The sequence below is a fragment of the Microcaecilia unicolor genome, chromosome 1 (genome assembly GCF_901765095.1).
Source record: "Microcaecilia unicolor chromosome 1, aMicUni1.1, whole genome shotgun sequence".
Lineage (NCBI taxonomy): Eukaryota > Metazoa > Chordata > Amphibia > Gymnophiona > Siphonopidae > Microcaecilia > Microcaecilia unicolor.
Genome location: NC_044031.1, coordinates 38888696 through 38913330, shown reverse-complemented (window position 1 = coordinate 38913330; position 24635 = coordinate 38888696). Strand labels below are relative to the sequence as shown.

The 24635-nt window shown below is 46.5% G+C and overlaps 1 protein-coding gene and 1 long non-coding RNA gene across 5 annotated transcripts in view; one reads left to right on the top strand and one right to left on the bottom strand.

Annotated features, from left to right (window-relative positions):
• The window catches only part of LOC115465343, a 21878-nt gene extending 6566 nt beyond the window's left edge, over nucleotides 1-15312 (top strand). The window contains exons 2-3 of the long non-coding RNA XR_003941397.1: nucleotides 10441-10449; nucleotides 15300-15312. This is a non-coding gene — a long non-coding RNA (uncharacterized LOC115465343). The remainder of the gene's footprint in view (nucleotides 1-10440; nucleotides 10450-15299) is intronic.
• The window catches only part of LOC115465304 (GTPase IMAP family member 4-like), a 25748-nt gene extending 1113 nt beyond the window's left edge, over nucleotides 1-24635 (bottom strand). Inside the window, exons 1-5 of one of the 4 annotated variants that reach the window (XM_030195706.1) lie at nucleotides 24392-24635; nucleotides 20122-20262; nucleotides 15775-15954; nucleotides 11249-11344; nucleotides 3333-3387 (exon numbers count right to left, since the gene is read on the bottom strand). In XM_030195706.1, coding sequence (XP_030051566.1) covers nucleotides 3333-3387; nucleotides 11249-11344; nucleotides 15775-15954; nucleotides 20122-20262; nucleotides 24392-24452 — 533 coding nt within the window. In that variant the 5' untranslated portion in view covers nucleotides 24453-24635. The remainder of the gene's footprint in view (nucleotides 1-3332; nucleotides 3388-11248; nucleotides 11345-15774; nucleotides 15955-20121; nucleotides 20263-24391) is intronic. The other 3 variants (XM_030195715.1, XM_030195722.1, XM_030195731.1) reach the window with 3 other exon arrangements.

The following is a 24635-nucleotide window of genomic DNA, read 5'->3' as shown; positions in this document are numbered from 1 at the left end:
CTTGGGTGGGCCCAGGCCCACCCACTTTGGGTTCAGGCCCACTCAGTAGCAGCATACCTAAGATTTGGCTGGCAGGGATCCCCAAGTCCCACCAGCCGAAAACTCTCAACAAGTGTCCCTCCTGCATACCTTGTAAGTAGCAGATCTTCACCTGCAGTGAGCAGTGACATACATACTGCTTGCAATGGCCCCACAGCCTTCCCTCTGATGTATTTCTGCCTAGGTGGAAACAGGAAGTTGCATCAGAGGGAAGGGTGTGGGGCCAACATGAGCAGTGTGTATTAGTTGCTGCTTGCTGAAAGTGAAAATCTGCTATTTAAAAGGTATACGGACGGGAGAGGGGGGATGTTTGAGAAACCATATGGCATGCAGGTGGAGAAGGAGAGACCAAATCACCTGTGGGACGGGGCGAGGTTCTTCTGCCCACCCATCTTGGGCCCAGGCCCACCCAAAATTGGGTGTCTGGCTACGCCCCCGAGGCCGAGGATACTTTAATTTCTGCATCTATTTTTTTTCTTTATTTATTCTAAACTTCCAGCCCAAACAGCGTCTCTTTTATTTCTGCTGATCTGTATGGAACAATATACAGTACATTTCTCCCCCTTTGTTCTTCTTCCCCATCCAGGTCTGGTATCTCTCTCCCCTCTGCTCTCACTCTCCTTCCCTCTCCCAACCAGTTTGGCATCTCTCCCACTCCTCCTGCAGGTCTGACATTTTTCTCTCTGCGCTGGCCCACCCCCTTGCAGGTCTGTACTCTCCCTCTCTCCCTCTCCTATGTGTGTGTCATCTCTCCCTCTCCCATGCCCCCCCCCCAAGCCCAGCATCTCCCTCCCCCCCCCCCCCCCCCCCCCACATGTTTAGCACCATTCCTCTCCTGCCTGCAATCCTTCAAATTCAGTAGGGCACCAGCTGCGAGTAAGACACACTGTTTCCACCAGCCTTGGAACCTTCTCTCTGCTGCTGTCCTGCTCACAGGAAGTTGTATTACAGGAGGCAGGACCCAAGGGAGGGAAGGGAGAGGTAGCTGCTGGGAAGTTAAAAAAAAAAAAAGGCTTTTCTGTTTCTGATTTTAATGGTCATTCCAGTGGCGTAGCTACGTGGGGCCTGAGTGTGCCTGGGCCCCGTAGATTTCAGCCTGGACCCCACTCCCGGCGAACCCTCCCACGCCACCGCCTACCTTCGCTTTTGCTGGCGGGGGACCCCCAAACCCAGCCGACGTCCTCTTCGTCTTGTTGCTGTCAAAAATGTCTTCCTTCTGGTGCATGCTGACGTCCTGCACGTTGTACATGCAGGACGTCAGACTCAGAGAACAGAACGAAGCTGTTTTGCGGGGGCCAGCAAAAGCGAAGGTAGGCGGCGGCGGGGGAGGGTTCGCGGCGGGAGGGGTGGTCAGCAAAGATGGGGGGCGGCAATGGCGGGGGGGGGGGCGGCGCCAGGGGGGGCTAAAATGAGCCCCCTCCCCTCAGGCTCTAGACCCCCCTCCCACCGAAGTCTGGCTACGCCCCTGGGTCATTCATAAACTGGCCAGGCCAACTGAAAACTGGTCAGTTGGCAACCCTACACATAAACCTAGTCCATAAATATAACAATGTGCTCGTGTGGCCTGCTTCTGTAGAGCCACTGTGTACCTTACTGTCTCTCAACATAGCAGCACACTTTACTTGTCCCTGGCCTGGTTCCTCAAAGTTACCAGTGTAGTCTCTAGCAATTATTCGGGTCAATAATACAAAATCTGCAAGGTTATAAATGGAGCTTGGCCTATCTGACTATAGCGGTTGTAGTTCACACATAGGTGGTGGAGGCATATGCCATGGGGCGTCACTGCTTTCCTCTGTGGCCTTAGCTTTTATACTTCCTCAGCCATGCCTTCCTATTTTAATCCTTCCTGTGTTGCTCCCGCCCCCCCCCCCCTTGGCACCGTGAGGAAGTGTTATCAAGGGGAAGTGGCAGCGACCTGTAGAGTCCCTCACAAACTCTATACCCGAAAATCCAGTACAGCTGCCCAATTTTGTTTTGTCTGCATGGTACTGAACTGTACTACTTGAGGCTGATGTACTAGAAGAAATCACAGAAGGAGGAAGAGAAGGAACATTATTGGGAAAAGCTAAGAAAGCCTGAGAAGTATAGTAACATAATAGACGACGACAGATAAAGATCTGAATGGTCCATCCAGTCTGCCCAACAAATGAGTCCACCTTATTTTTGCTAAGCGACAGGTGCTGTGTCTTTGACTTTATACTAGTTTCACTGCCCATCATTTAACAACTGATTGGCGGTAGAACTAGAGGACATGAATTGAGGTTGAAGGGGGGGGCAGACTCAGGATAATGTCAGGAAGTTTTTTTTTCACGGAGAGGGTTGTGGATATGTGGAATGCCCTCCCGCGGGAGGTGGTGGAGATGAAAACGGTAATGGAATTCAAACATGTGTGGGATAAACAAAAAGGAATCCTGTTTAGAAGGAATGGATCTATGGAATATTAGCGGAGATTGGGTGGCAACACCAGTAATTGGAAACAAAACGGGAGCTGGGCAGACTTCTATGGTCTACGCCCTGATCGTGACTGAATAGATAGGGATGGGCTGGAGTGTAAATTTTAAGGGGCTTCGATGTTAGCTTCAGAACTTAGTACAAGACTTCTACGGTCTGTGCCCTGAGAATGGTAATGACAAATCAAACTTGGGTATACATATAAAGTATCACATACCATGTAAATGAGTTTATCTGGTTGAGCAGACTGGATGGACCGTATAGGTCTTTATCTGCCGTCATTTACTATGTTACTATGATTTGAGGGTAGTTCAGTGTTTCCCAAGTGAGTCCTGGTGTACTCCATTGAATATGCAGTGTCTGCCTGACTGGCAAGGGGATACTCCAGGATCAACTTGGGAAACACTGAACTATCCTCAACTCAGTTGTTAAATGATGAAGGGCCTCTTTTACTAAGGCGTGTTAGTGTTTTTAGCGCACGCTAATATTTAGGGAAGAACAGAATGGGAGGGGCTAAATTAGGGAGCAGAGTGCCCTGTCCTTTTTTCTTGTTGTTCTTTGCACCCTACTTGGGAGGGAAGAGGCTGGAGAAAGAAGCAGAGACCTGTTCTTTGCAACCTGAGATTTGGGCACTGACCAATAGAGTAATCAGGACACAGCCTTGTATGGTCAAGAATATTGGTGTTCCCTGTGCATCTCCCAAATTTGCTGCCCTCTAGTTTATCACATAAGTTTGCCTAATAGAAGATCCCAGATATTATCAGTAGGAACACCACAAGAACTTAACAGAAGCAATTATAGTCCAAGAGGAAACATTTTCAAACTCTGCTCCAATATCTTACCCAGTCAGATGTGGAACTGTTATCATGGTTGCAGTATTGGGCATATTGGAGGTTCCTACAAGAAAAGAAATAAAATATAGCAAGATAACTATTCAATAATAACTTTTGTAAAGTCAGCTATAGATTTCTTTAAATCTGTCCTTATTTAAGATACCAGCAATGTCTGTCTGATGAAGTGAGTGGGCACAGAACAGGAGAAGAGATTTCATGTTGTGGTTAGAGTAATGGGATGGAAACCAAAACACCAGCATTTAAACCTGGCCCACTTACATTGTAAGCTCTGTAGGGTAGGGACCAATATTTGATGGAATTTTTTATAAAGAGCCCAGATGTATAACACTAGACCAATTCCAAAATAAAAGTGCAAAGGATATGTGAACATGAAAAAGTTACTTGGATTAAAAAAAAAAAAAAAACAACTATGTCACACAAGAGGTCAAGCAGTCTGATGGACACCTGGGATATATCATTGCATGAAGTAGGGCTATGGATAAAAATTTATGAGTCACATTACCATTACGAGCCTCTGAGATTGATTTTCTCTGGTCCCTCTCCCCTCACCCACAGTCATCATTCTTGTTTCTTTTCTCCAGGGCTGCTGAGAGACAAAGCTGGGCCCTGGGCAAACAATCTTCAGACTCCTGCTGCCTCCTCCTCCCCCGCCCCCCCCCCCCCCCCTGCTGCCCCGCTCCTGCAGCAGCAAACAACAGAGAGTGCGATAGGTCCTTATTCCTCCTGTGTCCCGCCTCCTGTGAAGTAACTTCCTGTTTCCACATAGGCAGGACGTGGCAGGAAGAAGGACCTGTGGCCGGCAAAGCACTCTCTTTTGATCACCAGCGCCAGACCCTCCTTGGAGGCCGGGCCCAAGAAATCTTGCCACCTCTGCCCCCCTCCTCTCAGCGGCTTTGCTTTTGTTTCTATCCCCTTAACCAGGCATCCATCCCTCCCCTGACCTCAGACTGGATTAGCGGGAAGGGAAACAAAGGAACAGGTTAAAGGAAGGGAAACGGGAGCCTTGGCGAGCACCTTGTCCCTGCTATAGCTGCCCTGCTGATCACAGGACTCATGTAAATTTGAAAAATGCAATCTAAACACATGTTCCTCTCTCCCATCTTCAACATGCCATGGGAATGCCTCTTCTGAAATTTTCAAAGTGCCCTTTTACCTAGCTAAATTGGTACTTAACCAGGTAAATGGGCTCCCTGATCTCATCTCATGGTTTCCAGTATTATCTCTATGCTGATGACACCCAACTGTATCTCTCCACACCAGACATCACCGCGGAGACCCAGGCAAAGGTATCGGCCTGCTTATCCGACATTGCTGCCTGGATGTCCAACCGCCACCTGAAACTGAACATGTCCAAGACCGAGCTTATCGTCTTTCCACCAAAACCCACTTCTCCTCTTCCTCCACTTTCTATTTCAGTTGATAACACCCTCATCCTCCCCGTCTCATCTGCCCGCAACCTCGGAGTCATCTTTGACTCCTCTCTCTCCTTCTCTGCGCATATCCAGCAGATAGCCAAGACCTGTCGCTTCTTCCTCTTTAACATCAGCAAAATTCGCCCTTTCCTCTCTGAACACACCACCCGAACTCTCGTCCACGCTCTCATTACCTCTCGCCTGGACTACTGCAACTTACTCCTCACCGGCCTCCCACTTAGCCATCTATCCCCCCTTCAGTCTGTTCAGAACTCTGCTGCACGTCTCATATTCCGCCAGAACCGATGTACTCATATCACCCCTCTCCTCAGGTCACTTCACTGGCTTCCGATCAGATACCGCATTCAATTCAAGCTTCTCCTTCTTACCTACAAATGCACTCAGTCTGCTGCCCCTCACTACCTCTCTACCCTCATCTCCCCTTACGTTCCCGCCCGTAACCTCCGTTCACAGGATAAATCCCTCCTCTCAGTACCCTTCTCCACCATCGCCAACTCCAGGCTCCGCTCATTCTGCCTCACCTCACCCTATGCTTGGAACAACCTTCCTGAACCCTTACGCCAAGCCCCCTCCCTGCCCGTCTTCAAGTCTTTGCTTAAAGCCCACCTCTTCAATGCTGCGTTCGGCACCTAACCCTTACCGTTCAGTGAATCCAGAATGCCCCAATTTGACTGCCCCTATCGGACCGACCGTTCACTTGTCTATTAGATTGTAAGCTCTTTGAGCAGGGACTGTCTCTCTTTGTTAAATTGTACAGCGCTGCGTAACCCTAGTAGCGCTCTAGAAATGTTAAGTAGTAGTAGTAGTAAATGGCTGTATTTATTTATTAGGATTTATTTTTTAAGAAATTCACCCTTTTTACTTTTTCAGGCTGCAAAATTTGATAAGTAGATGCCAGCTATGATTAGGACTTCGAACTCCTATGTAGATTTTCAACGAAATTTAAAGACTTTTCTTTTTTAAAAATGTGTTTTAAATTCTGTAAAACTCCATCTCTTGAGTCAGGATTTAAGCATCTCTTTTGGAATGAGCCATTAATTCCCAAATGTAAGTATATTGGTTGCTATGAATTCATTCAATTCCTGGATTTATAATGTAAGACACTCTGAACTGCAAGGCTTGAGTGGGTTATAAGTTCTGTTTATTATTATTATGAAGGTGGTGTACAGCAAGAACAATCTGGACCTAGGCAATAGACAAAGCAGAAAAAATATTCAAATAATAGTGTATACCATGCCATAGTATGCTACTTACAATGCACTTACAATAAAACTCCTTAATAGAAGACATAGGGTGTAAGTGAGAATGGACCGTGTCCAGCACCATTTCACAAAGGACACAGAAGTCTGAATTGAAACGTCCAGGTCAGGGCATTTCAAATTCCTCAAGTATTTTAGAACAGAATCTGCTGACGTACAAACTGTCCTAATGGATGTTCATGCACTTAATGTGTGAGGCATGTCTATTTTAGAAAAAACAAAACCTACTGAAAATTTCGAAGGGGTTGAGAATGAACACATAAATGTATTTCTGTCGGCACATACACGTTTATCTTTTTGCCGTTTTCCAAATATATTGAAATCATTTTTATTGAGCGTACAAAGATATGAGTGTGAAACCAGAAATTGGAACACAGAAGAACTAAGGGGTCCTTTCACTAAGCCGCGTAAGAGTCTACGCGCGCCAAACATGCGTCAAAATGGAGTTACCGCCTGACTACTGCGTGGCTCTTGCGGTAATTTCATTTTTGGCACGTGCCCGATATGCGCGTCTGAAAAAATATTTTTTTATTTTCGGGCGACCGTGACACACGCCAAGTGGCATTTGACGCACGTAGGTCATTACCGCCCAGATTCTTTACCGCTAGATCAATGGCTGGCAGTAAGGTCTCAGACCTAAAATGGATGCGCGGCAATTTCGATTTTGCTGCACGTCCATTTTTGGCAAAAAAAAGGGCCTTTTTCACAGGCATGCTGAAAAATGGATTAGCACGCGCCCAAACTCTGCGCCTACGCTACTGCAAGCCATTTTTCAGCGCACCTTTGTAAAAGGACCCCTAAAACAGTAAAGGTCGACTAACAGGAGCAAATCATCCCTACACACTCCAATTTGAAACAGGATAAAGAAGCCCCCCCCCAACCCTCACTACCAACCCCTCAAACCCCAAAGGAAGAACATCTCAGACTTAAGGCCCCTTTGACTAAGTTGTGGTAAAAGCAGGCCTATGCAGGCGTCAGTGTTTTTGACATGAACTGAGGCCCCCTTTTACCACAGCATGTAAAAGGATGTCTTTTTTTTTTTTATTTAGAAATGGCCGTATGGTAAGTGCACCAATTGCTGTGTGGCCATTTGGGGGGGGGGAGAACTTACCACCACCCATTGAGGTGGCGGTAAAGGCTCCCACAGTAACCCAGTGGTAACTGGGCTGCACGTGGCACTGCCCGTTTACCGCTGGGGTAAACACCGGAGCTACAAAAATTAAAAATATTTTGTAGCGCCAGAAATGGCATGCACAGGGGGTGGGATTTACCACTGGGCTGCTGCAGTAGCCTGGCGGTAGTTCCTGATTAAAGAGTGGTAAGCCCGCATTGGGCTTACCGCTGCTTAGTAAAAGACCCCCTTAGATTCTCCTGCTGGGCGCAAGTTTCAGTCTACGTGGGAACCAGGGGCGTAACTACGTGGGGCCACAGGGGCATGGGTCCCTGTAGATATGGCTCTGCCCCCCCCCGCCATCCCCTTCGACCCCCCATCCCGCCACCAACCCTCCCCCACCACCGTCAGGTACCTTTGCTGGCGGGGTCCCAACACCCGCCAGCCGAATTCCTCTTCTCCGGCATGGCTGCATTGCTGATCTGCAAGGGCAGGCTTCTGTTTCTGTGAATCTGATGTCCTGCAGCAAAGGTACCCGGCGGCGGGGGAGGGTTGGCGGCGGTTGGAAGAGGGGGGTCGAAAGGGTTGGCGCTGGGGGGGGTCAAAGGTGGTGGTGGCGGCGAGGTCAAAAATGGCAGGGGGGGTAAATGGGAGGGGGGTTGGCGGCACCAGTGGGGGCTAAAATGTGCCCCCTCACCTCGGGCTCTGGACCCCCCCCTTCCGCCGAAGTCTGGCTATGCCCCTGGTGGGAACCACTTTGGTCAACATTGATATCCACCACCAGGAGTAGAATTTATTTCAGCCGCTTTTGTATTGGGTGCCAATGATATTGCGTGTGCGTTCAGTCTGCCATTTTAGAAATATAAACGCGTACTTTCCTGATGCTGTCACAAGAGACTGGCATCCCTTGTCAGTTTGGCCTTTGGGGGAGACAAAAAGGGAGCACTCTCCCCTAAGCCCTCCCGTGCAGCGCTGGTCAATCAGAGCAGTTTGCTAAAACCTAAAGATGCTTGGTAGCGGGTGTAACTCCTGATGTCGATCTGTTAAAACATTGATGTTTATTCCTCTTCTAAACTGAAGAATATTTTCTAAGCATGCACTAGTAATGCCCAAAACATGTTCAGACCATGCCCCCTTGCCATTTACATGCAGTTCGGCCTATGACATGCATGCTCCTGCTATGGATAAAGGGATCCAGTGGTGTACCAAGGGGGGGGGCGGTGGGGGCGGTCCGTCCCGGGTGCCAGTGGGTGGGGGGTGCTCCGCTCCCGCTGCCTCCCATGGCCGTTCCCGCGGCGCCGCACATTTAAATAAACGGTGAAGCAGCGTCGCAGGCAGCGCCTCGTGCCCTGCTTGTAAAAAAAAAAATTAAATCTCCTTCCTTCTCCTCCTCGTCTTGACGTCTTGACGTCGACTCGGGCCTTCCAATCAATTTGACTGGCCCGAGTCGACGTCAAGACGTCAAGACGAGGAGAAGGAAGGAGATTTGATTTTTTTTTTTACAAGCAGGGCACGAGGCGCTGCCTGCGACGCTGCTTTGCCGGTTTTAACGGGCCTGAGGTGGGGAAGGAGAGGGGCGAAAGGGACTCGGGTGGGGGTGTTCAGAGGGGAGAAGGGGACTGGGGTGGGGGTCTCAGACAGGGGAGGGGAGAAGGGGACTGGGGTGGGGATCTCAGAGGGGAGAAGGGGAGGGGAGAAGGGGAGGGGAGAAGGGGACTGGGGTGGGGAGAAGGGGACTGGGGTGGGAGTCTCAGAGGGGGAAGGGGAGGGGAGAAGGGGACTGGGGTGGGGGTGTTCAGAGGGGAGAAGGGGACTGGGGTGGGGATCTCAAACAGGGGAGGGGAGAAGGGGACTGGGGTGGGGAGAAGGGGACTGGGGTGGGGATCTCAGAGGGGAGAAGGGGACTGGGGTGGGGGTGTTCAGAGGGGAAAAGGGGAGGGGAGAAGGGGACTGGTCTGGGGATCTCAGACGGGAGGGGAGAAGGGGACTGGGGTGGGGATCTCAGAGGGGAGAAGGGGAGGGGAGAAGGGGACTGGGGTGGGGGTGTTCAGAGGAGAGAAGGGGACTGGGGTGGGTGTCTCAGACAGGGGAGGGGAGAAGGGGACTGTGGTGGGGGTCTCAGACAGGAGAAGGGGAGGGGAGAAGGGGACTGGGGTGGGGGTGTTGAGAGGGGAGAAGGGGGCTGGAACTGGGGGCTGAAAAAAGGGGCAGAGAGAGAGAGGGGACAGATCCTAGATGGAAGGGGGAGCGAGAGGGAGGGCAGACCCTGGATGGATGGGAGAGGGAGGGCAAATGGTGGATTGAAGGGGCAGAGAGAAAGGGCAGGCAGTGGATGGAAGGGACGGCAGAGAGGGCAGACACTGGATGGCAGAGAGAGAGAGAGAGTGAAGACAGATGCTGGATGGAAGGAAGACGGTGAAAAGAAGATGAGGAAAGCAGAAACCAGAGACAATAAACTGTAAATAAAATATATTTTTTTATTTTTTTTGCTTTAGGATAAAGTATTGTAGATGTGTTAAATGTTTATAATAGAACATGTAAATAAGGTAATCTTTTTATTGGACTAATTTTAATACATTTTGACTAACTTTCGGAGAACAAAACCCCCTTCCTCAGGTCAGGATAGGATACTGTAAAAGCACTATACTGTACTGACCCGAGGACGGAGGTTTTGGCCTCTGAAAGCTAAATGTATTAGTCCAATAAAATGGTATTATTTTACTTTCTATATTTGTTTTATTTCTATTTGTTAATTTGTAAAGTGGTGATTGGTACTTGTTAGGTTTTTTTTTCAAATTTACATCTGCTGTCTTTATATTTTGCACAGTACTAGGGGACAGTTTCTGTTTCTGTGGTGTTGCATTGTATGCAGAGTCTGGCATTGGGAGTTCAGTTTAATTTTTGTCTAAATAGAAAGTTTATGATTACTTATTCTATAGTGGATTAGGGTGTATCTGTGTTTGTGAAAAAGACATGGCTTTCAGTTGGCATTGACTGTGCAGGATCTACGATCTGTACTATTCTGTCTGGTTTCGTTTTACAATAGGTGAATTGATGTTCTAGTGCTCACTGTAGTGTTTAAGATGCTTTCCTTTTCCTTGTGTGACTCGTAGAAATGACTGCTTATGGTATGGTAGAATTGCTCTATAGGTCCTGAGTGTTTTGTATTCTCGGCATGCCTAGTACTGGATTTGGGGGGGTGTTAAAAAATGACCGGCCCCGGGTGTCAACTACCCTAGGTACGCCACTGAAGGGATCTTAGACATTTTGCAAGATAAATGTTTAAGTGCCAGTTTATGCATGTTTCAATAGCCCTTCTTACAATGACCACATAGATAGCAAAGGTAGAGTAACGGGAATTAGATAGACAATCAAAGAAAGTAGCACGCGAAGTCAGAAAGGTGTAAGATATATCAACTATGGTAGGCGTGGATAAATGAGTCCTGCTACAGCATGTGCATCCGGTATTTGGTGTCCTTTGACAAAGGTGCGCTGAAAAATGGCTTGCGATAGTGTAGGCATGGGTTTTGGGCGCGTGCCGATCCATTTTTTAGCGCGCCTGTGAAAAAGGCCTTTTTGTTTTTGCCAAAAATGGACATGTGGCAAAATAAAAATTGCTGCAAGTCCATTTTGGGTCTGAGACCTTACTGCCAGCCATTGACCTAGAGGTAAAGAATCCAGGCGGTAATGACCTATGCGCATCAAATGCCACTTGGCGTGTGTCTGTTACGGTCGCCCGAAAATAAACAAATATTTTTCAGACGCGTGTATCGGACGCGTGCCAAAAATGAAATTACCACAAGAGCCATGTGGAAGTCGGGCGGTAACTCCATTTTGGCGCGCGCTGGGCTCATGTAGACGCTTATGCAGATTAGTAAAAGGGCCCCTTAGTTTCCATGTGTGTGACTAGCTAGTCAGTTGCTTCTTCCATTCACAACGTGGGAGAAGAGCCAGGCTTTCACCTGCTTCCTGAAGCAGAGGTACTCTTGCATTAAACAACGTCCTCAGATTGTACAATGTCCAACATTTCCATTCCATTGCAGGATTTTTATCAATATAAAAAGAACATTTCAACACTTTTACTGCAAGCTATATTCTGACCTGAGTAGAATCCTGAACAGAACAATGTTGTGATTATGTATGTAAGTAAGCACAGCACCAAACACACAAACCATTTCCAAAGGTTGATCTTGAACACTATAAAGAATTAAAAAAATATAAAACACACAGTTAATCATTTCTAATATTACAGCGATTCAGAAATATAAAATTATACTATCTGAATATTATCTCTATAAGGATGTGCTGCTTGAAACAAGCTTGAAAATGTCAACATTATGGAAACAAAAACATGATAATAGCCACAATTTCAAAAATTGCTCCCTGGGGGGCGGGAGGAGATTTCTCTCACCCTCTATGAGCTCCCTTGAGCCCCCCCCCCCAAACTATCTCTTCATTTATCATGCTGCCAATGCTGCTTCATGTCCAGGAGCAAGAATGATTCCCCGTTTATCCGAGGCCAGCACCATTTTGAAATTTTAATGCACAACAAAATGACCCTGGCATCTCAGTCAACCAGCACCATTTCACTGTATGGTAAAAGTTTGACTTATAAAACAAAACACACTAGGACAAATAATAATAAATCATTTATATCTCTCTAGTACTTAACTTAAAATTAGGTATTGTAAACAATAAATGAAACAAATAAAATCATATGAATTTTTAACTGCTAAACAAGAAATATCAATTATGCAAATATAATATTACTATTTATGAAGTGCTCAGTTCACACATCAGTCATAAATATAGTGATTGGCTGAGTAGAGAACCATCATCACAAGTCACTTAACCCTCCATTGCCCCAGGTACAAATAAGTATCTGTATATACTATGTAAACCACTTTGAATGTAGTTGCAAAAACCACAGAAAGGCTGTAAATCAGGTCCATTTCCCTTTCCCTATTTGAGATTCTACATGGCATGTCACTAGTGTAGGAGTAGCCTAGTGGTAAGTGCAGCAGACTTTGATCCTGGGGAACTGGGTTCAATTCCCATTGCAGCTCCTTGTGATGCTGGGTAAGTCACTTAGGGGTCCTTTTAGTAAGGCACGCTAGTGTTTTTAGAACGTGCTAAACGTTAGAGATGCCCATGCATTCCTATGGGCGTCTCTAACATTTAGTGTGCGCTAAAAACGCTAGCGCGCCTTAGTAAAAGGACCCTTTAACCCTCCATTGCCCCAGGTACAAAGACGTATGTACTATGTAAACTGCTTTGAATGTAGTTGCAAAAACCACAGAAAGGCACGAGATCCGCAATTAAGCACTATCGAGAGGCTTGCTGACCTGAACATGTACACCCTGGAGGAAAGGAGGAACAGGGGTGATATGATACAGACGTTCAAATATTTGAAAGGTATTAATCCGCAAACTAACCTTTTCCGGAGATGGGAAGGCGGTAGAGCGAGAGGACATGAAATGAGATTGAAGGGGGGCAGACTCAGGAAAGATGTCAGGAAGTATTTTTTCACGGAGAGGGTGGTTGGCGCTTGGAATGCCCTCCCGCGGGAGGTGGTGGAGATGAAAACGGTAACGGAGTTCAAACATGCGTGGGATATGCATAGAGGAATCCTGTGCAGAAGGAATGGATCCTCAGAAGCTTAGCTGAAATTGGGTGGCGGAGCAGTTAGGGGGAAGAGGGGGTGGTGGTTGGGAGGCGAGGATAGGGGAGGGCAGACTTATACGGTCTGTACCAGAGCCGGTGATGGGAGGCGGGACTGGTGGTTGGGAGGCGAGAAATACTGCTGGGCAGACTTATATGGTCTGTGCCCTGAAAAGGACAGGTACAAATTCAAGGTAAGGTATACACATATGAGTTTGTCATGGGCAGACTGGATGGACCATGCAGGTCTTTATCTGCCGTCATCTACTATGTTACTATGTTACTATGTTAGCAGTTCAGAGGATTTGAAAAACTAAACAAGCAGCTGTTAACCTGAGTCTTTCTGCTATGGAAAGCCAGTGTAGTTTGTTGAGTTGAGTTGAAACACTGGTATATCTATTTAATTTGTATATTAGTCTAGCAGCTGTATTCTGTATGATTTGCAGTTTGTCTGATATTGACACTTAATGCCAAGAAATAGAACGTTACAGTAATCCAAGTGGGGTAGCTGAAGAGCCCTAGCCGCTTTAGCCTTTCCTCATAGGGAAGTCGTCCCTTGTACAGGCAGCACCGCAGGAAGGGGGGAGGTGTAGTAAAGTCCTTTCACAGCTCTCTCCATAGGCATAGCTTGGAGTGGGCATGGAGGGGTTGGCAGCTCCCCAAATGCTGTGAGTGCTAATTCTTTATTTATCCCCCCCCCCCCCCCAATCCAGTTTGATGTCCTTTGCCCTCCTCCTCCCACCAAGTAAGAATGCAAACTACACCAATGGCTCTCCTCTAAAGGTTTCACTGCAGACAGAAACTCTCTCTGGTGATTGCTACTGCCAGTGTGCATTGTTGCCAGGGTTGTGGTCTTCCCGCAACACTGGGCGGGTTTTCTTTGAGCAGCTGCGGCAAAATTTCGGCGGGTGCGGGCTTGGGCTCTTCTCCTGTGGCCACTGTGCGCTTTTTTCCGGGGCTTCTATTGGTCCAATTTGGTCCAATAGAAGCTTTCCCGGGGCTTCTATTGGTCCGATGTAGTCCAATAGAAGCTTTTGAGGGGCGTGGTCGACATCAGGGACGGGGTTAACGACGTCAGGGGTGACGTCAGGGGGCGGGGCTGGTGACGTGGGAGGCTGGGTTGGTGACGTGGGTGGCGGGGTTTGACTTTGGGCGTTTTTTTGGGCGGGTTTAGGGCTGATTTTGGGCTGGGAAAATTTTTCCCATCTGGCAACCTTGCCAGTGTGTACTCAGTAGATGAACTCCTTCAACAAGCACCTCTCAGGCCTCTGTCTTGGATGAACAGTCCTGTAATTCTTTCTCCCTCCAGACAGCTTTGGGGCTTTGTGTGGCCACATCTCCTCCTGCATTGAAGAGGAGAGATACTGTGCTGTTAGGAGGGGGAAGGGGAAATGGAGATAGTGCATTGTTGAAGGGAAGGGAGATACTGGATTGCAGAATGGGAAGAGGACAGGAAGATGGCGAACCATAAGGGTTGAAAGAGAAGAAGAATATGGCAGGGTACAAGGATGGGGATGGAGGAGGGAAAGAGGGGAGATATTGGGAGACAAGGCTGAAGGAAGGGGGAGGGAGGGGAGATGCTGAGCATGGTGGAACCATACAGATAGACGCCATAGTTGTTGTCAAGGAGGTGAGTGAGAGGAGGATGGTGAGTACAGAGAGTAAAAATGAGGTAATGGGGAGAGGGTGAAAGATAGAAGGGAATAAGGGCTAGAGAAAGAGTGAAACAGGGGAAATGAGAGAGCTAGGGTTGATGAGCCAGGCAGGAAGTGAGAAAAGGAGATGGAAAGTTGATATACAGGTGAAAAGTAGAAAGGAGGAGTTAGAGGACTGGAGGGTGAGATGTAGACAAGAAAGGGAAGAAAAAGCTCAAAGAGAACTATCAATATGTCTCATACAAATGCAGTGAGGAAATTTAAGAAGACAGAGAAAGGGGAAAAGACAAATGGATAGCAGTCACTGGAAAGAGTATAAAAGAAGACAGACATGAAAGCAGAAAAGAAAACCTGGGATCAATATGATTGGAAAAATAAAATGCCCAAATAACAAAGGTAGAAAAAAAGTCTTAATTTCAATCTATTAACTAGAATGGTAGCATTTGGAAATATGCACTGCATATGTCTTTTTAGTTTGTTCAGGACCAGAGAAAATCCGTTTCTGATTTGCTCAGTGTTGCGATCATGCCAAGTTTGACTTCTTGGGGTTTCCAGTTTGATTTTTGTTTCTGATTTATTATCCCTAGTTTTGTATTTGATGAGGGTCTGTCTCTGTTTTATGTGTGACTGAGGTATGATATTCTGTTCACAGACACTTTCTGTGTAGAGATCTGTTGCAGTCCCACGTATTCTGTTTTACCAGTCGTGGGTGTATTGGTGTTCTAGAGCCCAGTGTGATATTTGTAGTGCTGCCTATTCATAGGTAGATTCATGCTGTTTGAATCACAGGAATTAGTGCTACTGTCGTATGGTAGGTTTGCTATATGTATGCCAAGTGTAGATTTTTTTCAGGTTTTGCATTATTTTATAATGTGCCTGATAGTGGCGAGATTTATGTTGTTATTGCTCAGTTGACATAAAAATGAAAATATTTTTCAGTGACATCTATGGAGAAATGTGCTACTTCTGATCAGCACCTGTTGTGGGGGGGGGGGGGGGGGGGGGGAGGGGCATAAGGTTTTTCTGGCTGGAGAGCATGTTTACATCTAATTCATAAGAACTGCTATACTGTGTCAGACAAAAAAGGTCCATGACTGACAGGGGTACATTATGTTACATATGCGAGCATCGCAGTCAGATGTGTCCCAACTCCAAAAAGGTTAAGAATCTCTAGACTACTAATTTACTGAAACATCAACTTTGAGGAACAAGTGCATCCTTGTCTTGAAAGCTCAGGCCTCAAGAAATCAGTTACTGTTTAAGGTGCCACCAGCTTTTTTGTCATTCTTAGAGTTTGCAAGATTCACTTACTAGGAAGCTGAGCTGGAATAAGCTGCTTTAATGGCATACCTCTTCTGCGTAGCCACTGTGCACATCCAGCCACAGATTGCAGTCTGGGTTTGTCTTCATAAAGTCTGCTATATTTGTTTTTACAATCAGAGATAAAGGATTTCCCAGCTTCCCAGACCTTGCGGACACATCTGGTTGCGCCTGTGGGTAGCAAATAAACATGGTTACTACAAAGCTTGTACCACATCTCTGTCTTTATTTCTTACTAACATTGGGGCCCTTTTACTGAGGCACGTAGGCACCTACGCACATCCAACACGCGTCAAATTGGCACTACCGCCTGGCTACCGCATGCCCCAGGCAGTAATTCCATTTTTGGCGAGCGCCCACAACACGCGGTAGAAAATATTTTTAATTTTCGACTGCGGAGCACTTACCCAGCAGTAATCATCAGTTGGCGTGTGCTAGACACTTACCACTCGGTTAGCACATGAGACCTTACCGCTAAGTCAATGGGTGGCATTAAGATCTCAGGCTGAAAACGATGCGTGCTGGTTTTAATTTTGCCGCACGCCCATTTTCCGGCACAATAAAAAAAGTCCCTTTTTTCTAGGTGCGCTCAGGAAATGGGCCAGCGCACATCCAAAACACGTGCCTAAACCAGCGCAGGCCACTTTTGGGCGCACCTTAGTAAAAGGGACCCGATTGTGACTTACTCTGCTTTCAGAGTACTCAGTGAGCCATGGAATACAGAAAGCCCAATATTCAAAGGGAAATATCTGGATATCTCCTGCAGTTATCTGTACGTTTCCCTTAGCCGTGACTCTCTGTTGATATTCAGTGACAGTATCCGGAGAGTGTCACTGAATATCATTAAAGATCGCCTCAACACTATCCAGATAGTGCCAGGGCAGTATGAGGGCTGAGCTGGAAGTTATCTGGTTAGCAGCGATATTTCACATTTTATTTAATATACCCTAAATAAAAACATCTGGAGGAGGAAAGAAACATGACACGGGCTAGGTTACAATTGCAAAAAGATATTCGGTTTGCTAAGCAGATAAATATCCAGATACAGGTAGGACTGCTTAAAGGCTGTCCTGATTTTATCTGGTTACTATGCAGCAGGGGTGTAGCTACGTGGGGTCACGGGGGCCTGGGCCCCCGTAGATTTGGCCCTGGACCCCCTGCTGACGACCCTCTCAACCCCCCCTCCCACCACCAACCCGCCGTCACCGTCGCCTACCTTTGCTGGCGGGGGACCCCAACCCCCGCCAGCCGAGGTCCTCTTCTTCAGGCTTCGTTCTGTTTCTGAGTCTGATGTCCTGTACGTTGTGTATCTGGATTTTCAAAAGGCATTTGACAAAGTACCTCATGAAAGACTCCAGAGGAAATTGGAAAGCCATGGGATAGGAGGTAGTGTCCTACTGAAGATTAAAAACTAGTTAAAAGATTTTTAAAAAACAGAGAGTAGGGTTAAATGGTCAGTATTCTCAATGGAGAAGGGTAGTTAGTGGGGTTCACCAGGGGTCTGTGCTGGGACCGCTGCTTTTTAACATATTTATAAATGATCTAGCGATGGAAGTGACTAGTGAGGTAATTAAATTTGCTGATGACACAAAGTTATTCAAAGTAGTTAAATCGAAAGAGGATTGTGAAAAATTACAGGAGGACCTTACAAGACTGGGAGACTGGGCGGCTAAATGGCAGATGACGTTTAATGTGAGCAAGTGCCAAGTGATGCATGTGGGAAAGAGGAACCCGAATTATAGCTACGTAATGCAAGGTTCCACGTTAGGAGTCACTGAGCAAGAAAGGGATCTTGGCGTCGTTGTTGATGACACGTTGAAATCCTCTGCTCAGTGTGCTGTGGCGGCTAAGGAAGCAAATAGAATGTTAGGTATTATTAGGAAAGGAATGGAAACAAAAGTGAGGATGTTACAATGCCTTTGTATCGGTCCATGGTGCGACCGCACCTCGAATATTCTGTTCAATTCTGGTCGCCGCATCTCAAAAAAAAGATATAGTGGAATTAGAAAAGGTTCAGAGAAGGGCAACGAAAATGATAAAGGGGATGGGACAACTTCCCTATGAGAAAAAGCTGAAGCGTCTAGGGCTGTTCAGCTTGGAGAAAAGACGGCTGAAGGAAGATATGATAGAGGTCTATAAAATAATGAGTGGAGTAGAACAGGTAGACATGAATCATTTGTTTACTATTTCCAGAAATACTAGGACTAGGGGGCATGCGATGAAGCTACAAAGTAGTAAATTTAATACGAATCTGAGAAAATTTTTCTTCACTCAATGTGTAGTTAAAAACTGGAAGTCGTTGCCAGAGAATGTGATAAAGGCGGTTAGCTTAGTGGAGATTTAAAAAGGTCTGGACGGCTTCCTAAAGGAAAAGTCCGTAGACCATTATTAAATTGGGGAAAATCCACTGCTTATTTCTGGGATAAGCAGCATAAAATGTATTGAGCTTTTTGGGGATCTTGCCAGGTATTTGTGACCTGGATTGGCCACTGTTGGAAACAGGATGCTGGGCTTGATGGACCTCTGGTCTGTCCCAGTGTGGCATTACTTATGTACTAGATACTAAAGACTCCAGAGCTATGAAAAAGCTTATTTTATTAACAAAATATCAGTCATTCACACACCACAATATTTCACAATACAATGTTACCACTCATTCACTTTAACATGTGTCAACCAATTATCAAAATTCGGAAAAAACATATATAGCTGTGCCAATTGATCTTTACATATTACTATTCTTTCATCGATGCTTATATATAGTCCTTTAGAACAATGTACAACTTATGCATTTGATATTATGAATTCATCTTCAACTCTGGTTCTATACACTAGAACCAGCGCGTAGTTGGTGCTGAATGTCCTGCACTAAAACAGTTTTAGAACCATATTGCACCGTAATAGTATGCTCAGTCCATAAAAGTTCATAAACTATTTTCTTGCTTACTAGCAACAATTATTAAGAATATTAAGGCAATCCAAAATTGAAATGGCTGAAAACATGTAAGCGTGCTTGAAATTTTCACATCGCCGGTTCCCCGATGCTGATCGGCATTTCGTCTCCTTCTTCAGGAGGAACCAAAATAATAATCTAACACTTGGCTGCTCGCCAGCGTGGCGGTCGGCAGTGCTTCCGTACAGGAATCACATCTCCGGAAGTTGCTACTTCCGGAGATGTGATTCCTGTACGGAAGCACTGCCGACCGCCACGCTGGCGAGCAGCCAAGTGTTAGATTATTATTTTGGTTCCTCCTGAAGAAGGAGACGAAATGCCGATCAGCATCGGGGAACCGGCGATGTGAAAATTTCAAGCACGCTTACATGTTTTCAGCCATTTCAATTTTGGATTGCCTTAATATTCTTAATAATTGTTGCTAGTAAGCAAGAAAATAGTTATGAACTTTTATGGACTGAGCATACTATTACGGTGCAATATGGTTCTAAAACTGTTTTAGTGCAGGACATTCAGCACCAACTACGCGCTGGTTCTAGTGTATAGAACCAGAGTTGAAGATGAATTCATAATATCAAATGCATAAGTTGTACATTGTTCTAAAGGACTATATATAAGCATCGATGAAAGAATAGTAATATGTAAAGATCAATTGGCACAGCTATATATGTTTTTTCCGAATTTTGATAATTGGTTGACACATGTTAAAGTGAATGAGTGGTAACATTGTATTGTGAAATATTGTGGTGTGTGAATGACTGATATTTTGTTAATAAAATAAGCTTTTTCTTAGCTCTGGAGTCTTTAGTATCTAGATGTTTAAATAGACTCTGGTTTTTGAACATAACCCCTATGGTTAGATAGTTAGTTATAATTACTTATGTACTAACATCAGTTTTGGAGGATCAAGTAACATAGTAACATAGTAAATGACGGCAGAAAAAGACCTGCATGGTCCATCCAGTCTGCCCAACAAGACAAACTCATATGTGCTACTTTTTGTGTATACCCTACTTTGATTTGTACCTCTCCTCTTCAGGGCACAGACCGTATAAGTCTGTCCAGCACTATCCTCGCCTCCCACCACCAGCTGGTTCTGCCACCCAATCTCGGCTAAGCTCCTTAGGATCCATTCCTTCTGAATAGGATTTCTTTATGTTTATCCCACGCGTGTTTGAATTCTGTTACCGTTTTCATTTCCACCACCTCCCGCGGGAGGGCATTCCAAGCATCCAAATAGAGTCTTGTCCTTAAAAGCTCAGGCCTCAAGAAATCAGTTAGTCTATAAGGTGCCACCAGCTTTTTTGTCATTCTTAGAGCTTCTAAGGTTCACTTATTAGAAAGCTGAGTAGAAGCTGGAATTAGCAGTTTAATGACTTACGTACCTCTTCTGTGTAGCCACTGTGCACATACAGTCGCAGATGTCAATCTGAGTTTCTCTTCATAAAGTTTGCTACATTTGTTTTTACAATCCGAGATAAAAGATTTTGTGGCTCTCCAGACCCTCCAGACACATCTGGTTTCACCTATGGGTTTCCAAACAAACATGGTTGCTACAAGTGCGCTTGTACCATATTGAGGGAGGGGTGTCTTTTACTAAGGTGCACTAGCGTTTTCAGTTCACGTTAATATTTAGGGTGTGCTAAACGTTAGAGATGTCCATAGACATTCTCTAATGTTTAGCGCGCCCTAAATATTAGCACAAGCTAAAAACGCTAGCACTCCTTAGTAAAAGAGGCCCCTATTTCTTTATTTCTTACAAGACTTTGGGAACCTTTTACCACAGCAATTCAATGGCCGCTATCCATTTTCTTAATTAACGGCCACACGCAGATTAGCATTTGAGCCCTTTTCACCACCTATTTTGTGAGGGCTCATGCGCTGATCAGTTAGCATGCTGACACGCTAACTGATTAATATAGTTGTGCCCACTCTTTGCCACCACACACGCCCCCCTCAGCAAAATAATAAAAAATATTTTTTTGCGTGTGGTTTAGACGCGTACATTTCAAAATTACCATGGGACATCTCATCACGCCCCACAGTATGTGATTTTAAGCAGTGGTAAATTGGTAGTGCTTAATACAGCTAGTAAAAGGACCCTTTTGTGACTTTACTGTCAGAGTACAGCAGAGGCATAACTAAACCTCGATTTAAGAGACGGCATGAGACCAAAGTGGGAGGGGGGAGCACATTTTGCCCCGCCTCCCCACCGCTCTTGACTCCCTCTGTAACCCCACATACTTGGGCTGGTGGGGGTTCTCAAGCCCCACCAGCAGAAGCTTTCCTGCAGCGATCCTCCCCGTCACGCTGCCTGCCCTGTTTTCCCTCCCCAGTGCACATGCTACATTCAGTTTAGGAAATAGATGTACAGATACATTGGGTATAATTGGAGGCCCAATCTCAGCAGAAGTTTAGTAGTCCCAGAAAGGATCTTAATTATCAGACAGTTTGGGGGTAAAGACATTTAATACTTCCCTAATTTGGTAACATACTGGGCAAGTAAGAAATACATGACAAAGTTAAATAGAGAATGTCCTATAAAATTCAGTTACAGGGACTGCAAATAAGGTTAACCACAATACGTTAAAAATCATCTTGCTGCCTCGGTTGAGATGTCTAACCAATCTACTATAATAAAACTCACCCTCAACGTTCTGAGGACACTGACGTCAGTGAAGCCAAGCCCTGACTTCCTTCGAAAAGGTTCGAAGGTTCGTGGTGGTGAAGGCACCAAAATCGCTCCGGGCCCCGCCCTCGAGGGCGGAGCAATAGCAGAACAACGAAGGGGAAATCCCAAAAGGCACCCAGCAGTCTCTGAAATAATACCTGTTCTTATTTATACACTAGTAAAAGAGGCCCGTTTCAGAGCAAATGAAACGGGCGCTAGCAAGGGTTTCGTCGCCAACACCCCCCCCCTCCCTCCCTGGCCAACACCTTCGTTGTTCTGCCATTGCTCCGCCCCCAACGTCATGACGTTTGACGCGAGGGCTGGGCCCGGAGCGATCCCCCCCCCGCCTCCCTCCCTGCCAACCCCTTCGTTGTTCTGCTATTGCTCCGCCCTCGAGGGCGGGGCCCGGAGCGATTTTGGTGGCTTCACCACCACGAACCTTCGAACCTTTTCGAAGGAAGTCAGGGCTTGGCTTCACTGACGTCAGTGTCCTCAGAACGTTGAGGGTGAGTTTTATTATAGTAGATATTCTTTCAACCTCTCCTGGTTAAATCATCAGGGCTACATTCTCTACTACAGTCAGCCCAGTCTTTACAGTTTCTGACACATTCACACACACCTTTAATCACTAACAAATCACACTGGTGGCATGAGACCAGCAAGACGCTGTCTAAAAGAAATATCCCATCTGCTAACATCCACTGTTTCTCTGCTCCTGGGGATTTAGAAGACCCCAAAGGCAGATAAAAACTGGAAGCTTCGAAGCTGAGGGACTAGATCTCTCATTAAACTCAGGAAATTTTGTATCCCACTGCAGGGGTCTGCTTTCTCTTTCATACTCCTTTTTAGCTAGCCCTATATCACAAAAAGGGCCGTAAGATGGGTATTAATAATGTAATCTTTTTTAATGGTCTAGTCATTGTTATTACCAATCACCAGGAGTACAGGAAAATGGGACCGGACGGGATCCCGCGCGAGGTGGTGGAGATGAAAACGGTAACGGAATTAAAAATGCATGGGATAAACATAAAGGAATCCAGTTCAGAAGGAATGGAACCTCAGAAGCTTAGCAGAGATTGGGTGGCAGTACCGGTGTTGGGAGGCGGGGCCATTGGTTGGGAGGCGGGGCTAGTGCTGGGCAGACTTCTATGGTCTGTGCCCTGAAAATGGCAGATACAAATCAAGGTAAGGTATATGCATAAAGTAGCACATATGAGTTTATCTTGTGGGCAGACTGGATGGACCATACAGGTCTTTCTCTGCCGTCATCTACTATGTTACTATGTTATGTTATGTTACTATCAGGCTTATTTTCGAAAGAGAAGGGTGCCCATCTTTTGACACAAATCGGGAGATGGGCGTCCTTCTCCCAGGGTTGCCCAAATAGGCATAATCGAAAGCCGATTTTGGACGTCCCCAACTGCCTTCCGTCGCGGGAACGACCAAAGTTCCCAGGGGCGTGTCAGAAGCATAGCGAAGGCGGGACTGGGGCATTCTTAACACATGGGCGTCCTCGGCCGATAATGGAAAAAAGAAGGGCGTCCCTGACAAGCACTTGGCTGACTTGGTCCATTTTTTCTTGCAACCAAGCCTCAAAAAGGTGCCCGAACTAACCAGATGACCACCGGTCGGAATCGGGGATGACCTCCCCTTATTCCCCCAGTGGTCACTAACCCCTTCCCACCCTAAAAAAAATTTAAACATATTTTTTTGCCTGCCTTTATGCCAGCCTCAAATGTCATACCCAGCTCCCTGACAGCAGTATGCAGGTCCCTGGAGCAGTTTTAGTGGGTGCAGTGCACTTCAGGCAGGCGGACCCAGGCCCATCCCCCCCCTACCTGTTACACTTGTGGTAAATATGAGCCCTTCGAAACCCACCAGAAATCCACTGTACCCACTGTACGGAGATGCGAAGGCGGTAGAACGAGAGGACATGAAATGAGATTGAAGGGGGGCAGACTCAAGAAAAATGTCAGGAAGTATTTTTTCACGGAGAGAGTAGTGGATGCTTGGAATGCCCTCCCGCGGGAGGTGGTGGAGATGAAAACGGTAACGGAATTCAAACATGCATGGGATAAACATAAAGGAATCCTGTTCAGAAGGAATGGATCCTCAGGAGCTTAGCCGAGATTGGGTGGCAGAGCTGGTAGTGGGAGGCGGGGATAGTGCTGGGCAGACTTATACGGTCTGTGCCAGAGCTGGTGGTGGGAGGCGGGGCTGGTGGTTGGGGGGCAGGGATAGTGCTGGGCAGACATAAGGTCTGTGCCCTGAAAAAGACAGGTACAATCAAGGTAAGGTATGCACAAAAAGTGGCACATATGAGTTTATCTCGTGGGGCAGACTGGATGGACCATGCAGGTCTTTTTCTGCCATCATCTACTATGTTACTATATGTAGGTGCCCTCTTTCACCCCTTAGGGCTATGGTAGTGTTGTACAGTTGTGGGGTGTGGGTTTTTTTTGGGGGGGGTTGGGGGGGCTCAGCACCCAAGGTAAGGGAGCTATGCACCTGGGAACAATTTCTGAAGTCTACTGCAGTGCCCCCTAGCCTTGGGTGCCCGGTTGGTGTCCTGGCATGTGAGGGGGACCAGTGCACTACGAATGCTGGCTCTTCCCACGACCAAAGGGCTTGGATTTGGTCATTTCTGAGATTGGCGTCCTCGGTTTCCATTATCGCCGAAAACCGGGGACGACCATCTCTAAGGTCGACCTAAATGTGGAGATTTGGGCGTCCCCGACCGTATTATCGAAACAACAGATGGACGCCCATCTTGTTTCGATAATACGGGTTTCCCCGGCCCTTCGCCGGGACGTCCTGCGAGGACGTACTCAGGAAAACTTGGGCGCCCCGTTCGATTATGCCCCTCCATGTTACTATGTAAATAAAAAGTCTAGTTGTAATGAAATGTAATGCTCAGCAGCAAACATGTTACCAGAGGAGAGGCAGGACCCACTTCTCCTGGGGAAATTTAGCAGAAAAGTTACCTCTCTGCATGTTGGTATAGCTGAAGCTTCTTTGCCCGTCAACGTCTTCTGTGCCTTCCATCTGGAGCCTTTTCACCTACTGTTACTAATACTTCTTGCTCGAGGAATTTTCAGGCGTCTTCTTCAGTTTCGTTTTCTCTTGAACTCAGGGGGTTTAAGTTTTGTTTTAGTCTGTTGGGAGGAGCTTTCTACCACTTAACTGCCAGGGAGAATCCAAAGGAAGATCTGCACTTGAGCTCTGCTA